At 48.9% G+C, this 17,999-nt stretch overlaps 1 protein-coding gene across 1 annotated transcript in view; it reads right to left on the reverse strand.

The window, feature by feature from the left end:
- Nucleotides 1-8,751, reverse strand: part of nxn (nucleoredoxin) — a 93,245-nt gene extending 84,494 nt beyond the window's left edge. The window contains exon 1 of the mRNA XM_055657622.1: nucleotides 8,335-8,751. Within this exon, the coding sequence (XP_055513597.1) occupies nucleotides 8,335-8,640 (306 nt within the window). The 5' untranslated portion in view covers nucleotides 8,641-8,751. The remainder of the gene's footprint in view (nucleotides 1-8,334) is intronic.
- Between the last annotated feature and the right edge of the window lie 9,248 nt (nucleotides 8,752-17,999).

Here is a 17,999-nt window from a genome sequence, read left to right on the forward strand (position 1 = left end):
CACGGAAACAGGCCCTTCGGCCCACTGAGTCCACACCAGCCAGTGATCACCCCATGCACTAGGACTATCAGACTGAAGTTAAAACAGAAAACGCTGGAAACATTCAGCTTGTCAGTCAGCGTCTGTGGAGAAGTTTGTTAACTAAGCCTGTATCAAAGGGTTCTGATAAGTAAGAGGTAGAGGGGTTGGGCTGGGAGACATTAATAGGAAACAGGCCACTCTGCCCCTCATCCTTGTTCCACCATTTACAGAGGGCAGGGTTGATTCCTTGTACCCAGTGTAATGAACCTTCAAAGTTTGGAACTTGTGTTCTGCTTCGGAGCGCTTGATCCACACACCACACAGGAGTTGCTGCCTTGCACCTCCAGAGAACTGGGTTCCATCCGGGTGCTGTCTGTACGGAGTTTGCATGTTCTCCCCGTGATTGCGTGGGTTTCCTCCCACACTCCAAATGTATGCAGGTTTTTTATGCTGATTGTCGGTCTCCACGACGGAGTTCCACCCGTGGTCTCCAGGACGGAGCTCCACCCGTGGTCTCCACGACGGAGCTCCACCCGTGGTCTCCACGACGGAGCTCCACCCGTGGTCTCCACGACGGAGCTCCACCCGTGGTCTCCACGACGGAGCTCCACCTGTGATCTTCACGACGGAGCTCCACCTGTGGTCTCATCCAATAGTAAATCTACATGCACACGGTAGCACTTCCATGTGCGACTTACAGTACGTAACATGTGACTTACGCAAGGCTCCACAGAACGTAACCCTTACGCAAGACAGCGAGCGTGTGTACTGTATATTCGTGCAGAGTGTAAGGATCAGCTGGTGAACCATGTTGAGAGCAGCCACTTCCCAGCCACATGAACAAGGTGCTGCCAGCCTTTGACACAATGCCAATATTTGCATGGAATCACCCTCCGCTGCGTTCCAACTAACCCACAAACAGGTGGTGACAAGATGCCAGCTCAGCGAGTGACGCTACTCCACACACCGGCTGGGTTCCTGTCAACCTGGAGCTCTGGGCCCTGAATGGGCTGAACATACACAACACAGCAATTAAAAAATATTCATCACACTTTAAATAAAGTCACAGAAACGTCAACACGGTGACATGATGGCAGTGTGGCGCTGCGGTAGAGTTGCTGCCCGACAGCGCGAGGGACCTGGGTTTGATCCCGACTACGGGCGCTGTCCGTACCGAGTTAGCACGCTCTCTCTGTGTCCTGCGTGGGTTTCCTCCGGGCGCTCCGGTTTCCTCCCACACTCCAAAGACGTACAGGTTTGTAAGTAAATAGGCTTCGGTAAAAATTGCAAATTGTCCCCGGTGTGTAGGATGGTGTCAACGTGCGGGGGTCGCTGGTCGGTGCGGACTCGATGGGCCGACTGGCCTGTCTTTGCGCTGTATCTCTAAACTAAACCAAAATTATGGCAATCCATCCGCTCCATCACACAGCGTAGGGTGTGCTTGCCTTCATCGGTCAAGTCACTGAGTATAAGGGGCATGAAATCATAATGCAGCTCTATAGGACTTTGCTTAGGCTGCATTTGGGTTATAGTGGGCAGTTTGGTCACCCCATTACAGAAAGGTGGTGGAAGCTTTGGAGAGGGTGCAGGAGAGGTTTACCGCAAATGCTGCTTGGATTAGACGTTTAGCTGGAAGAAGAGGCTGGGCAAACTTGGATTGTTTTCATAAGTTCTAGGAGCAGAATTAGGCCATTCAGCCCATCAGGTCCCCTCCTCCATTCAATCATAGCTGATCTATCCTTCCCTCTCAACCCCATTCTCCTGCCTTCTCCCCGTAACACCCCTACCAGTCAAGAATCTATCTACAGTATCTCTGCCTTAAAAATATCCATTGACTCGGCCTCCAATTCCTTCCGTGGCGATGAATCCCACAGATTCACCACCCTCTGGCTAAAGAAATTCCTGCTCATCTTCTTTCTAAAGGAACGTCGTCTTATTCAGTGGCTGTGCGCTCTGGTCCTCGACTCCCCCACTGGTGGAAACATCCTCTCCATGTCCACTCTATCCAAAAACCTTTTCTCTGGAGAGGCCGAGGGGAGGCCCAAGAGAAGTATCAAATATTACAAGAGGCATAAATAGGGTAGACAGTCAAAACCTTTTCCCCCCCAGAATGAAAATGTCAAAGACTAGATTTAAAGGGTGGGGGTTGACGTTTAAAGGAGACATGCGGGGCATGTTTTTTTTTAATGCAGAGGGTGGTGGGTGCCTGGATCGCGCTGGATCGTGGTTGAGATAGACACTATAGTGGCGTTTAAGAGGCTTTTAGATTGGCGCATGGCTGGGCAGGGAATGCAAGGGTAGGGATCACGTGCAGGCGGTGGAGAGGAGTTTAACCTAGCATCATGTTCAGCACGGACTAAGCAGGATCACTGCCCTGTGCTTGAGTGGAACAGCAGACAAATATCTGTCATTATTTCTCCCCCCACCAGATTCAGGAACAGCTTCTTCCACCCTCTGTTATCAGGCTTCTTGAACGGCCCTTCCACAAGCTGGCACGGACCCAATTTGCGATCTACAAAGTGGATCCACCCCTCTCTCGGTCCCCGTAACGACAGACTTGTCCCACCCCGGTCATTCCTCCTCCTCCTCGCTCCCGTCTGGCAAGAGGGACAGAAGCTTGACAGCGCGCACCACCAGACTCAGGAACAGCCTCTTCCCCTCTGTGTTATCAGGGTTCTGAACGGCCCTTCCGTAAGCTAGGGTACTGTCTGATTCACCTCCACCCCATGGTGGACATTGGACCTTGTCTCTGGAACTGATGCGCTACATTGCTGAGAACTATATTCTGCACTCTGTATCTTCCCCTTTGATCTACCTATTGTACTTGAGTTTGACGACTCTATTTAGGTATCGTATTATCTGATGTGGTTGGATAGCGTGCAAACTAATGCTTTTCACTGTACCTCGGCACACGTGACAATAATAGACCTAAACCTAAACTATTCCCTTGTCTCGCCTCTCCCATTGGGCTGAAGATAAAGGCTTGAAGCACATACTACCAGATCCAGGAACAGCTTCTTCTCCAGTCTACTGAATGATCCTACATAAGCCAGAGTGCAGCCACGATCTTCCAACCAACTTCTTTGCAGACCCTGCACTTTTAAAAATTTATATCTGCACTTTCTCTGCATCAGTAACGCTGTAATACTGCAAAATTATATTCTGTACCCTGGTATTTTTCTCTTTGCACTGCCTGCTGTGCTTATGTATGGATAGATTGTACTCATTGAGAGTAATTTGGCTGCTTAATAACAAAGTTTGTCATTGTAGTCCAGTGCAGCTGACAATAATAAGTCAATACCAATGTTATCTGGAGACACAAGGAAACTTGCAGAGAACACAAAGTGCTGCCGTAATTCCGTGGGTCAGGCAGCGTCTCTGGAGGACTCGGATAAATGACCCACTAGTACCATCGGCCTTCTCCACCCCGCCTTGTGGAAATGACCAGAGACTTTGCAACTCCCTTCTGAATGTCTGAATCTCTCCCAAGTCGTGGTCGACGGACAGACTCAAGGGCAAGGAACGCGTGGACAAGTGTCTCCGTGATGCACCTGGGGCCACCTCACAATGTGGAACAAGCACGCACATGCAGGATCTGGCCGCAGAGCTAATTACACACAGAGTCCATCTCCAGAGCCCTGGAGTTGATGGGCCATCCCATTGTTTCCTTGAAACAACTCTGCCCCACTCTTAACAAAGGGGGGGGGGGGGGGGGGGGGGGGACGGACGGACAGACTGATCAGTGACACGGGGGGAAAGTGAGGGGGGGGACTTGGGACTTGTGAGGAGAGAGAGAGAGAGAGAGAGAGAGAGAGAGAGAGACACACATTCCCAAAGGCAGTAAACAAGTTAACGGCCAAAGCCAATGCACTTGTTAATCCTAACATCACGATCATCAGATCATAAGAGATAGGAGTAGAGTTAGGCCATTCGGCCCATTATGCCTACTCCACCATTCAATCATGGCTGATCGGTCTCTCCCTCCTAACCCCATTCTCCTGCCTTCTCCCTATAGCCCCTGATGCCTGTACTAATCAAGAATGTATCTATCTCCAGGCCTTAAATACATCCATTGACTTGGCTTCCAGGGCCCATGATCAGGGCCCATGATCTATGCATGCGGGCATTTATAGGATCGGCTCACACCTAGGGAGGAACGATTTAACGATCCCCCCCTCTAAACTGTGCCCGGGCCAACAGTGAGCATCTATACTGCGATTGTGTTCGCTGCCAGCCTCGTTTCTTTCAAGTGTCACATCGTAAAGAGTTAAGAGTGGCGATAAATGTAAATGCGGATCAGGGTGTCTGAGCAGCTGTTAGCAGAAACAGCCTCCTTTAATTCTGAGGCGGTGACCTCTGGTCCTAGACTCTCCCACTAGTGGAAACATCCTTTCACTATTCTGTGTGCTTCAATGAGGTTTATCTCCCCCCCATCCCTCCCCTCCCAATAGGGGTCGCGATCTCCCCCCCCCCCTCTCCTCCTGTAGGGTCTCCCCCCCCCCCCCCCCCCCCCTCCTCTGGTCCCCCCTTCCCCCCCCCCCCCTCCCCCCTCCCTCCCCCTCTCTCCCCCTCCCCTCCCCCGCCCCCCCCCCCCCCCCCCCCCTCCCTCTCCCCTCCCCCTCCTCCCCCCCCCCCCCCCCCCCCCCTCCCCCCCTCCTCCCCCCCCCCCCCCCCTCCCCCCCCCACCCCCCTCCCTCCCCCTCCCCCCCCCCCCACAAATCCACAAAATGCTGGAGTAACTCAACAGGACAGGCAGCATCTCTGGAGAGAAGTAACGGATGACGTTTCGGGTCGAGACCCTTCTTCAGGTGAGTTCTGCGGGGCAGGAGCAGGCAAATATAATGGGTCTGCCAGGGCAGTCTGTGTATCTTTACAGGAATTAATAAACTGTGCTTATACAGAATCTTTCTTAGGTTAAACCTGACTGTAGCATTGCGCTGAGATTAGCTGCCAGACACAAGGCATCACCTCTAGCTAGACAACCATTTTGGGGGGTAGAAGATAGAACAGGAAGTGTGGGGCTGTGGGAATAGATGGTTGGAGGCTGTGGATGGGAAATCGCCAGATCAGATCAGTCCAGTTTATTGTCATGTGTACCAAGGTACAGTGAAAAGCTTTTGTTGCATGCTATCCAGTCAGCAGAAAGTTAATACATGATTACAATCGAGACATTTACAGTGTATAGATACATGGTAAGGGAATAATGTTTAGTGCAAGGTAAAGCCAGCAAAGTCCAATCAAGGATAGTCTGAGGATCACCAATGAGCTAGATTGCAGTTCAGCACTGCTCTCTGGTTGTGGTAGGATGGTTTAGTTGCCTGATAACAACTGGGATGAACTGTCCTTGAATCTGGAGGTGTGCGTTTTCACACTAATCGATACCTGTCTGGGAGAAGGTGGCTTGGTGCTTGTTTATGGGGGGTCATGGTCAAGGGGTAGATGTGAGGAGGTGACCTAGAGCTAGCATCTGGCCTCAGCACAGTAGCAGCCTGAAGTAATAGTCCCTTTTGTCCCACACCTTCAATTTTAAGCTCTGGACTTTGAACCAGGAACTTCCTCACCTGTGTCTACCTCACCTGTGTCTACCTATCACTTGCCCTGCTTTGGCCTGCCTCCCACCTCTCTCCCAGCTTTCCCTACACTCAGTCTGAAGAAGGGTCCCAACCCGAAATATCGCCTATCCATGTTCTCCAGAGATGCTGCCTGACCCACTGAGTTACTCCATCACTTTGTGTCTTGAAAGGAATGAATAAAACATGCTTGTACAGAATCTCTCTTAGGTTAAGGGGAAGATACAAAGTAGGCACACGGAATCTTTTACTCAGAATAAGGGATGGAGAACCAGAGGACATAGGTTTACTGTGAGAAAGGAATGATTTAATAGGAAGCTGAGGGGCATGTTTTCCCCCCACAGATGGTGGTGAGTGTCTGGGATGAGCTGCCAGAGGAGGTAGTTGAGACAATTGCAACATTGAAGACAGGTAAATGAATAGGATAGGTTTAGAAGAATATGGGCCAAATGCAGGCAGATGGGACTAGTGTAGGTGGGGCATGTTGATAGGCGTGGGCACATTGGGCCTGTTTCCACTCTGTATGACCCTATGGCTCCTGAAAGCCCTTGGACAGGGACAGGGTAGGTATATGGAACAAGGTGCCAGAAAAGGTAGCTGGGGCAGGTGCTATAGCAACATTTAAAGGACATTTGCACAGGTATGTGGATAGGAAAGGTTTACAGAATGTGGACCAAATTGGCCTGATGCAGATGGGGCATCTTGGTCAGTGTGGGCAAGTCAGGCTGAAGGGCCTGTCTCCATGCTGTATGACTCCACATTGAACATACCTGTTGCGTTGTGCTGAGATTTATAACCATCGCCACAGCCACCATTTATCACCTGCACGAGCCTAACCTTGTCAACTCTGCAAGTATCTCCCTCAGACAGTGTCACCCGAGGTGACTGAACGTCATTTAGAAAGAATGGATCCATATAAACCAGAGTCTAAAACTGAAGCAAGGGGAAGAGGCCACACGCCTAGAACAGAAACAGCAGCGACAACCAACCAGTGCAAAGTCAGGCAGTTGCATCAAATGTATGCATTGGTGCCTTAGAAACATAGAAAATAGGTGCATACATTGCCTCCACCCTGCCACAGTTCATTCAGTGCATGCAACATTCTCTCCAGTGTACATTGTACCCAGTGTGCGATACACTCTATCACGATGCTACAATGCATCAATGTGTATACGTCCATGCAATACTGCACACTGCATTACCCTATATGCAAGGTGCTACAAGTTACCCAATGTGTATACTCTTGCCTTACACTTAAATATTGTCCATGCTATACAGGACACAATGTTACCCTGTGTACAAGATATCCTATGTATATATCATTGCATTATATTTAAATACAGCGCATGCAATGTTGTCCCCAGTATTATGCTGCTGCCAGTGCATCTGATGTGCATATTGTTGCCCGACACTTCAATACAGAGTGTGCAATACTGTAACTAATGACACCCGGTATCCAAGAACCCATTGTGGATATTCTTATGTTTGTTGGCTTATACTTAAATACAGTGCATGCAATAATGTGGCCGAGGAAGCTGCAAAGTATCCAATTGTGTATAATGTTGTATTGATATATATATGCAATACTGATCTGGTCTCTCTGAGGTACCACACAGTACTTGCAATGGAGAATGGGGTTGAGAGGAGCAGATAGATCAGCCGTGATTGAATGGCGGAGTAGACTTGATGGGCCGAATGCCCCAATGCTGCTCCTAGGACTTACGAACACGAGTCTAATATTGCGCTTGGACATGCAATCTTGTATCCGTCCGATGCGTCTGAAGTTCTACGTGTCCAGTTGTGTGTACACTGTTGTTTTTGTACCTGTGGCGTTGTTTACCGTGGTAGACAAAAGTGCTGGAGAAACTCAGCCGGCCGGCCCGAAACGTTGCCTATTTCCTTCGCTCCATAGATGCTGCCGCACCCATCTGAGTTTCTCCAGCACTTTTGTCTACCTTCCACTTTCCAGCATCTGCAGTTCCTTCTTAAACATGTTGTTTTTGCGTGTGTCTGTAGTGCTACAATCTACTAGATGTTGTATTCGTACATGCAATATTACATAGAAACATAGAAAATAGGTGCAGGAGTAGGCCATTCGGCCCTTTGAGCCTGTACCGCCATTCAATATGATCATCCAACTCAGTATCCCATACCTGCCTTCTCTCCATACCCCTCTGATCCCTTTAGCCTAAAGGGCCACATCTAACTCCCTCTTAAATGTGGCCAATGAACTGGCCTCGTCTACCTTCTGTGGCAGAGAATTCCACAGATTCACCACTCTCTGTGTAATAAAATGATTTTCTCATCTCGGTCCTAAAAGACTTCCCTCTTATCCTTGAACTGTGACCCCTTGTTCTGGACTTCTCCAACATCGGGAATAACCTTCCTGTATCTAGCCTGTCCAACCCCTTAAGAATTTTGTAAGTTTCTATAAGATCCCCCCTCAATCTTCTAAATTCTAGCGTGTGTCTATTCTATCAAGTGTGTCTGCAGAGCCACAATGTATCCAATATGTATCACGATTCAATGATACTTTCAATGAAGTGTTGCGTTTGTAGCTGCAACATTGTATTCGCAGCACCCGGAGTGCTCTCAATGTGTCCAATTGTGTATAATATTGTATTTGTTTGTGCAATATAGTATCCATGTAGATGCAGGATGCTCGGGTGCAGTAGCGTGTATGTTGTGCAGTCTCAGTCTGTTACACTCTAGGCTGCTGTGTACTCTGCTCGGAGCGCCTTACCTTCCTCTCTTTCTCCTGAAAAGGCAGTACCGGCCACGGCATCTGGCCCACGAACTCCTGCCAGGGCTTGAGCTCCTCGTCGGAGCTGACGAACACCACCTCCAGCTTGTCGGCGTTCTCGCCCTGCTTGAAGCGGCCGTAGAAGTCGGCGAGCGCCGCGTTGAACTGCTGGCAGGGAGCGCTCCAGCTGCAGCCGAAGTAGAGGGCGAGCAGGCGGCCGTCGGAGCCGAGCGGCGAGCTCTCCACGTCGGCTTGGTGCCGGTCCGTCAGCCGCTCCCCCAGGAGCTCGCACAGCGGCCCGGCCATGGCGGCGGGAGGGGAGAGCAGAGAGAGGGGGGGTCCGGAGACTCGCCCAGCCTCGCCTCGCCTCGCCTCGCCCAGCCTTTCCTTCCTTCCCTCCCTCCCAGCCCGGGCTGCGCTGGCTGCTCCCCGCCCCGGACTGTGTGCAGCCTCCCGGCCCGCTCGCCAGATCTGAGCACCAGCACTCCTATTGGCCCCAGCAGCGAATTCCTCCTTCAACACTCACTTCCCACCCACTACCATCAACTCCAGTTCACAACTTTTGCAGCTTAACCCTGCTCACTGGAGTGTATGAGGCTGACGTATAGAGGTGTATACATGGTACATAGATTACAGAGTCATACAGCGTGGAAACAGGCCCAACCAACACGCCCCATCACACTAGTCCCACTTGCCTTTATTTGGTCCATATCCCTCCAAACCTGTTCTATCCATGAAGATGTCTCAACGTTTCTCAAACATTGTGATGGTCCTTGTTCACCAGTCTATGAAAGTAAGCATGCAGGTACAGCAGGCAGTGAAGAAAGCGAATGGCATGCTGGCCTTTATAACAAGAGGAGCCCAGTACATGAGCAAAGAGGTCCTTCTGCAGTTGTACAGGGCCCTAGTGAGACCACGCCTGGAGTATTGTGTGCAGTTTTTGGTCCCCTAATTTGAGGAAGGGCATTCTTGCTATTGAGGGAGTACAGCCTAGGTTTACAAGGTTAATTCCCGGGATGGCGGAACTGTCATATGCTGAGAGAATGGAACGGCTGGGCTCGTACACTCTGGAGTTTAGAAGAATGAGAGGAGATCTTATTGAAACATAAGATTGTTACGGGTTTGGACATGCTAGAGGCAGGAAACATGTTCCCAATGTTGGGGGAGTCCAGAACCAGGGGCCACAGTTTAAGAATAAGGGGTAAGCCATTTAGAACGGAGATGAGGAAACACTTTTTAGCCTGTCCAATCCTTTAAGAATTTTATATGTTTCTATGAGATCTCCTCTCATCCTTCTAAATTCTAGTGAATATAAGCCCAGTCGACCCATTATTTGTTGGAATGTTGACCAGAACGCCAAATGCTGGAGGACCTCAGCGCTCAAATCAGTCCAAAAAAGGGTCCCAACCCAATGCCATTTGCCTGATTGAATGGTGGAGTAGGCTCGATGGGCTGAGTGGCCTACTTTTGTTCCTATGTTTTATTCCCTCCACAGATGCTGCCTGACCTGCTGTGTCCTTCCAGCACTTTGTGCATGGGATAATATTTCATGCTCCATACAACATAGAAGGTGTGGGAAGGAACTGCAGTTGCTGGTTTACACCGAGGATAGACACAAAATGCTGGAGAAACTCAGCGGGACAAGTAGCATCTCTGGAGGAAAGGAATGGGTGACGTTTCAGGTCGAGACCGTTCATCAGACTGAGAGTCGGGGGGCGGGGGGGGGGGAGAGGGAATCCACTCGTCCCATTAGGTCTGTGTCCACGTTCAGTATTGCTACTCCCCCTTTTATTTTCCCGCAACCTATTCCCTGTCATGTCCTCATTTGCCTGCCCGCTCACCACCCCACCGGGGGCAATTTATGTAGACAACCCAGTAACAATCCCGCACGTCTTTGGGATGTGGGAGGAAACCGGAGCACCCAGCAAAAACCCACGAGGTCACAGGGAAACATGCAAACTCCACACACAGACAGTCAGGATTGAACCCAGGTATCTGGAGCTGCTGTGCTGCCCTGATCCAGATATCACTTTGGTAAATAAACAGGGCCAAGGACAGAGTCAATCTACCTCATAGGAAAAAGACTGGGTAATAGTTTGCACACACACACACACTCACACGAACAACGCACACGCGAACCCACAAACACACACACACATGAACAACACACACACACACACGAACAACACTTCCCCACACATAAACACACGCCCCACGCACAGACACACACTCCACGCACAATCACACAAATCTACAGACACACAAACCTACACACAAACACCTACACACAAATACACATGATCAACACTTCCCCACATATAAACGCAAGCCCCATGCACAAACACACACACCTACAAACAAACACACACCTACACAAACACACCTACACATACAAACACACACACTCCAACACACATATCCTTACACGCAAACACATATGCACAACACATTCCCTCATCACAGAAACAGGTGTGTGCTGGAGTGTCTATTCACACACACACACACATCATTTATTTTACACACAAAATGCTGGAGTAACTCTGCGAATCGGGCAGCATCTCTGGGAATAAGGAATAGGTGATGTTTCGGGTCAAGACCCTTCTTCAGACTGAACGCCTGGAGTCACTCTGAAGAAGGGTCTCGACCCAAAACGTCACCTATTCCTTTTCTCCAGAGATGCTGCCTGTCCCGCTGAGTTACTCCAGCTTTTTGTGTCTATCTTTGGTTTAAATCAGCATCTGCAGTGCCTTCCCACACATTTATGTTACACACCACATGGACGGAATGCAGCTTTCTCGATGAACTGTCCTGCCTTCACGGTGACACCCCCCCCCCCATGCAACAGCAATGCTGCCACGATGGGCAGCTGTGGGAAGGGAAGGCTCCACTGTTACCAGGGCAACGGCAGAGCAGTGGCCAGAGGGTGGGAAGCAATGGGCCACGTCTCACAACTATAAATCACACACAGAGCCCACACCCTCTCACAAGCACCACTCCCACACAGCGAGGGAACTATATGTGTTCACACACACACACACACAGAGGAGCCAGGAGAGGGAGCAAAAAATCACCATGTGAGACAGGTGGACATACACTGTAGAAACAGGCCCTTCAGCCCATCGAGTCCACACTGACCATCAACCACCCAATCAAAGACAGAAGGTTGTGGTGGAAGGGTCAGATCAGTTAAACAATTAAACATTTTAACACTAATATTTGATTTTATGTATATACACACATACACGTATATACACATATATATAGCTTCTCATTTCCACCCAGCTAACAATGGCCTGTTTCCTTTATCATTAGTACTTTTTTGTGTATCTTTCATTAATTGTTCTTTATCTCTCCACATCACCGTCTATATCTCTCATTTCCCTTATCCCTAACCAGGCCACCACATTCAATTTCACAGCATTTCAGGCAGAGTGCGGGCCACCAAATTGCCAAAAAATTCATTGCATTGTCATTAACGGCTAACAAATCATTTATTGCAAGTACATTGCAGACTCACAGTTCAGTTGATTCACCGCTTAGAATCACAGTTGTGGACTCTCCCTCGCAATTTTCCAGAGTGACTGACTCACGTCCAGGCATCCAGGGTTTTATAGTCCCCCTCCCCGGAAGGGGCGTTATCTTCATCATGATGATTGACAGGCGAGGGGACCAATTAGCTGATCTCAAGATTTTTTAAACACTCACAACATTTTTATTTTTCATCGATCGGAAAAATCCTCGGGGCTGCCTCAGCGGAGGAGGACTGTGAGTAAGATGGCCAAAAATTATAGCGATACAGGGTAGTGTTTTTTATAAAATTAATATACAGCGCAGACAGGAAGTGGCCAAGATAAGACTTTTAGTTCTATAGCTAGATGTGTGTGTGTGTGTGTGTGTGTGTGTGTGTGTGTGTGTGTGTGTGTGTGTGTGTGTGTGTGTGTGTGTGTGTGTGTGTGTGTGTGTGTGTGTGTGTGTGTGTGTGTGTGTGTTTAGTTTTATTTTATTTGTTATATAATATATATAATAATAATTTTAACACCTACACTAATCTAATCCAACTTTTTTCTCTCCAAATTGTTATCCATTAACCGCGGATTCCAGCTGTCACCTCCACACCAGGGACAATGTTACAGAGGGCCAATTAACCTACAAACCCGCGCCTCTTTGGGATGTCGGAGGAAACCGGAGCACCCGGAGGAAACCCGCGCGGTCACAGGGAAAATGTGCGAACTCCACACAGTCATTCCACTCTGCTTATCTCATCCACGAAGGGGGGGGGGGTCTGAAGAAAGTGGTGCAGCGGGTAGAGCCACTGCCTCTCAGCACCAGAGACCCAAGTTCAATCCTGACCTCGGAGTGCTGTCTGTGTAGAGTTTGCACGTTCTCCCTGTGATTAGCATTGGTTTCCTCCGGGTGCTCCGGTTTCCCCTCACATCCCAAAGACATGCAGGTTGGTAGGTAAATTGGCCTCTGTAAATAGCCCCTGGTGTTGGGAATGTGGGGTGAATAATACAGGATAATGTAGGATTAATGGGTGGTGAACACAACATCGATGGGCCAAAGGGCCTGTTTCAGCTGCACCTATTATTTCCCATGTTGAACATGTTAAAAGTGGCTGCATTTCCGTAGCGCCTCCAATGTTATCCCCAGGCACTAAGTCAGATGCTCCTGGATTGTGGCCACTCCTCAGATTCCATCTTTCCCCTATCACCTGAAACCTATGTCCCCTGGTTCTTAATTCACCCACTCTGGGTAAAAAATGGTGCATTTACCCTGTCTATTTCCCTCATGAACCTATCCACCTCTATAAGACTCCCCCTCATCCTCCTGTGTTCCACTCCCTACGGCTCAGTCCTGGCAACATCCTCGTAAGTCTTCCCTGCACCCTTTCTAGCTAAACATGGTAACCAACGCTGAACATAATACTCCAGATGTGACCTCGCCAATGTCTTGCACAGCTGTAACATGACCTCCCAACGTCTACACTCAATACTCTGACAGATGAAGGCCAACGTGCCGAGATCTTCTTGAAATGCGTCCAGTGGTCACAGTCCTATAAGAGTGCTTCAGTGTGTGGGAAGGAACTGCAGATGCTGGTTCAATCCGAAGATAGACACAAAAAGCTGGAGTAACTCAACAGATCAGTCAGCATCTCTGGAGGAAAGGAGCAGGTGACGTTTCGGGTCGAGACCCTTCATCAGTTATGCAATTTACATTTTTTTTTAAACTAGAATTAATTAAAAGGGCATTGCAATCGCAGTAAATAACTGAAGGCATTAACCCAAGGTAAAGTACTTAACTCTCTGCATTGGACGCGATCCAACAGGGTGACGTACTGTTGAATTAGTTATTCCTGGGATATTTAATGTTTGGGACTGGGAACGATCGCGTTCAATTAGTTATGGCCGGGATGCTGGATGCACAGCGTGATCCCGGGAGCACCACGGAGTTAATGATTAGCTTGTGGGAAAGATTCACGGTGACTTGGTGGTATGAATTAAGAACTAGCTTACTTATAGGAGGCAGAGACTTGTGATGGAATGGTGTTATTCTGCCACCTACCAGGATGCAGCTTGGATTAGGGGGCCGCTAGCCACAAGGAGACGTTAGACAAACTTTGGATTGTTTTCTCTTCCTGAACGTTGCAGTTTGATGGGGAGACCTGATGGAAGTGAATAAAACTTTGAAAGGTATAGTTAGGGTAGGCGGTCAGAATCTACTTCCCCAGGTGGAAATGTCAAAGACTAGAGGCCGTAGAGTCATAAAGTCACAGCGTGGAAACAGGCCCTTCAGCCCAATCGGCCAATATGTCCCAGCTACACTAGTCCCACCAGCCTGCGTTTGATCCATATCCCTCCTAACGTTCTCCCTGTGACCGTGTGGGTTTTCTCCGGGTGCTCTGGTTTCCTCCCACATCCCAAAGACGTACAGGCTTGCAGGTTGAATGGCTTAGGTAAAAAAAAAATGTTCCTGGTACAGAGTTGGCGTGGAAAAGCTTTTCCCACTGAGAGTTGGGAAGATTCAAACAAGGGGACATGACTTGAGAATTAAGGGACTGAAGTTTAGGGGTAACATGAGGGGGAACTTCTTTACTCAGAGAGTGGTGGCTGTGTGGAATGAGCTTCCAGTGAAGGTGGTGGAGGCAGGTTCGTTTTTATCATTTAAAAATAAATTGGATAGTTATATGGACGGGAAGGGAATGGAGGGTTATGGTCTGAGCGCAGGTATATGGGACTAGGGGAGATTATGTGTTTGGCACGGACTAGAAGGGTCGAGATGGCCTGTTTCCGTGCTGTAATTGTTATATGGTTTATATGGTGTGGAGGATAGTGTTATGCCCCTGTCCCACTTAGGAAACCTGAACGGAAACCTCTGGGGACTTTGCGCCCCGCCCAAGGTTTCTGTGCGGTTCCCGTCAATGCGGTGCGTACGGCTGCGGGCCAGCAGGCCGTTGCCGCGTGGAATTTTTGAACAGGGTCAGTTTTTCGGAGCCAGCTCCGCACAACTCCATACGGCTCCGGCGATCGAAGTGGGACCAGCCCCGCGAGGCCGTACGGCTCAAGCGACCACGTTAGGTCGCGCTCGCCGCATGGAGTCGCATGCTCGTGGGACAGGCCCTAGACAAACATGGGATTCGTGGGGGAGGGAGGTAATGACACTACAACTGGCCGGTTGGTTATTGAAACGATTAAAGCTGCTTTAACACCAAGTTTATGAATCCAATTCAGAGCATCTCAGAGACATTTAAACTTACACAATGCCGCCACCAACTGGTCGACTGTGGTAACTGCCGGGTTAAAGAATAATTGTTGAAAACACCGTAATCAACTCGTAAGTCATGGAAGGTAGACAAAAATGCTGGGGAAACTCAGCGGGTGCAGCAGCATCTATGGAGCGAAGGAAATAGGCAACGTTTCGTCCCGAAACGTTGCCTATTTCCTTCCCTCCATAGATGTTGCTGCACCCGCTGAGTTTCCCCAGCATTTTTGTGTACCTTCGATTTTCCAGCCTCTGCAGTTCCTTCTCAAACATCATAAGTGATGGAGTCAGGCAACAAAGTGCTGGGGTAACTGAGCATCGCTGGAGAACCACTGGTGAAGTTTCGGGGTTGGGACCCTTCTTCAGATCCGAAGACTATCATTCTGAAACATCATCTATTTTCTCCGGGTGCTCCGGTTTCCTCCCACGTCCCAAAGATGTGCAGGTTTGTAGGTTCATTGGCTTTGGTATGATTGCAAAATGTCCCTAGTGTGTGTAGGATAGTACTAGTGTGAGTGGTCGCTTGTTGGTTGGTGTGGACTCAGTGGGCCAAAGGGCCTGTTTCCACTGTGTCTCCAAACTGAACCGAAGTGTCAACATGCCCACATCACTGACCGCTGGTGTGCTGGACCCCAACCTCAGATACAATCACACACCCTGGGCCCACAGTGCAGTCCCTTCACTGAGGCCTGGCCTTCTCCCCAGGAGCATTTGTACTGACAACTGGACCTGTGATCCATCTTATGCTTCAAGGAGCATTTTTGTCGGCACTGGGCCTCTACTCGCTGGAGTTTAGAAGAAAGAGGGGGGGGACCTCATTGAAAGGTACAGAATAGTGAAAGGCTTGGATAGAGTGGATGTGGAGAGGATATTTCCACCAGGACTAGAGATCATAGCCTCAGAATTAAAGGACGTCTTTCAGGAAGGAGATGACGAAGAATTTCTTTAGTCAGAGGGTGGCGAATCTGTGCAATTCTTTGCCAAAGAAGTGTGCGGAGGCCGTCAATGGATATTTTTAAAGCAGAGATAGATAGATTCTTGATTAGTACGGGTGTCAGAGGCTACGGGGAGAAGGCAGGACAATGGGGCTAGGAGAAAGAGATAGATCAGCCATGATTGAATGGTGGAGTAGGCTTGATGGGCCGAATGGCCTAATTCTATTCCTATTCCTTATGACCTTATGATTTGGGAATATGTAAACACCATTGAACAATGCAGGAACAAATCCTTTGGTGTTTAGACTAGAGGCTGTTGGTTTAAGGTATGAGGGGAAAGATTTAATAGCAACCTGAGGGGCAACTATTTCATTGCCTCAACTGCATGGAACGAGCTGCCAGAGGATGTATTTTTAGTTTACTTTAGTTTAGAGATACAGCATGGAGACAGGCCCGTTGGCCCACCAAGTCCGCGCAGACCCTTGATCACCCCGTGCACTAACACTAGTCCCACACAACAGGGACAATTTACAATATTTACCAAAGCCAAATTAACCTACAAATCTGCACGTCTTTAGAATGTGGGAGAAAACAGGAGCACCTGGAGAAAACCCACGCGGTCACAGGGAGAACATGCAAGCTCCATACAGACAGCACCCATAGTCAGGATTCAACCCGGGTCTCTGGCGCTGTAAGGCAGCAACTCTACCGCTGCGCCACCCTGCCACCCCACTAGTGTAGTCGAGCAAGATATTGTAACAGCATTGACAAGATTTGGACAGGTACATGGATGGGAATAGTTTAAAGGAAGATAGGCAAAAAGGGTGGAGTAACTCAACGGGACAGGCAGCATCTCCGGAGGGAAGGAATGGGTGACGTTTCGGGTCGAGACCCTTCTTCAGACTTCAGGTTTAAAGGATATTTGTTAAACACAGATAAATGGGCTGGCTTAGCTGAGCACCGGGGTCAGCATGGATAAGTCGGGCCAAAGGGCCCGTTTCCACGCTGTATGACTCTATGACTCTACAAAATATCAAAGAACAACTGAGGTCAAAGTTTGTACCAAGCGTGATTGTGATTTCTGCGAAACTCCAACTTACAACAAGTTGCATAATAAAGAGAGAATTATTAACGTTGATTCGATTTTCGAATGTCTCATGAATAGGTAACGGTGAGATGTAGCGCTTGGTAAATTAACCCCCTACTTAACTGTTTGTAGGTTGATTGGCTTTGTTAAGATTGCAAATGTGTAGGATGGTGCTAGTGTGAGTGGGCGCTTGTTGGTTGGTGTGGACTCAGTGGGCCAAAGGGCCTGTTTCCACTCTGTGTCTCCGAACTGAACCAAAGTGTCAACTTGCCCACATCACTGACCGCTGGTGTGTTGAACCCCAACCTCAGATACAATCACACACCCTGGGCCCACAGTGCAGTCCCTTCACTGAGGCCTCTTGGCCTTTTCTACATGAGCATTGGACCTGTGATCCATCTTACGCTTCAAGGAGTGTTTTTGTCGGCACTGGGCCTGTACTCGCTGGAGTTTAGAAGAATGAGGGGAGGACCTCATTGAAAGGTACAGAATAGTGAAAGGCCTGGATAGAGTGGATGTGGAGAGGATGTTTTCACTAGTGGGAGAGTCTAGGACTAGAGGTCATAGCCTCAGAATTAAAGGATGTTCCTTTAGGAAGATAAGAAGGAATTTATTTAGTGAGAGGGTGGTAAATCTGCGGAATTCATTGCCACAGAAGTCTATGGAGGCCAAGTCAATGGATATTTTTAAGCAGCGATAGATAGATTTTTGATTAGTATGGGTGTCAGGGGTTATGGGGAGAAGGCAGGACAGTGGGATTAGGAGAGATAGATCAGCCATGATTGAATGGCAGAGTAGACTTGATGGGCTGAATGACCTAATTCTATTCCTACTCCTTATGAGCTTATTACCTTAGTAATATGTAAATACCATTAAGCACTGCA

This window comes from Leucoraja erinacea, chromosome 28 (assembly GCF_028641065.1).
Source record: "Leucoraja erinacea ecotype New England chromosome 28, Leri_hhj_1, whole genome shotgun sequence".
Lineage (NCBI taxonomy): Eukaryota > Metazoa > Chordata > Chondrichthyes > Rajiformes > Rajidae > Leucoraja > Leucoraja erinaceus.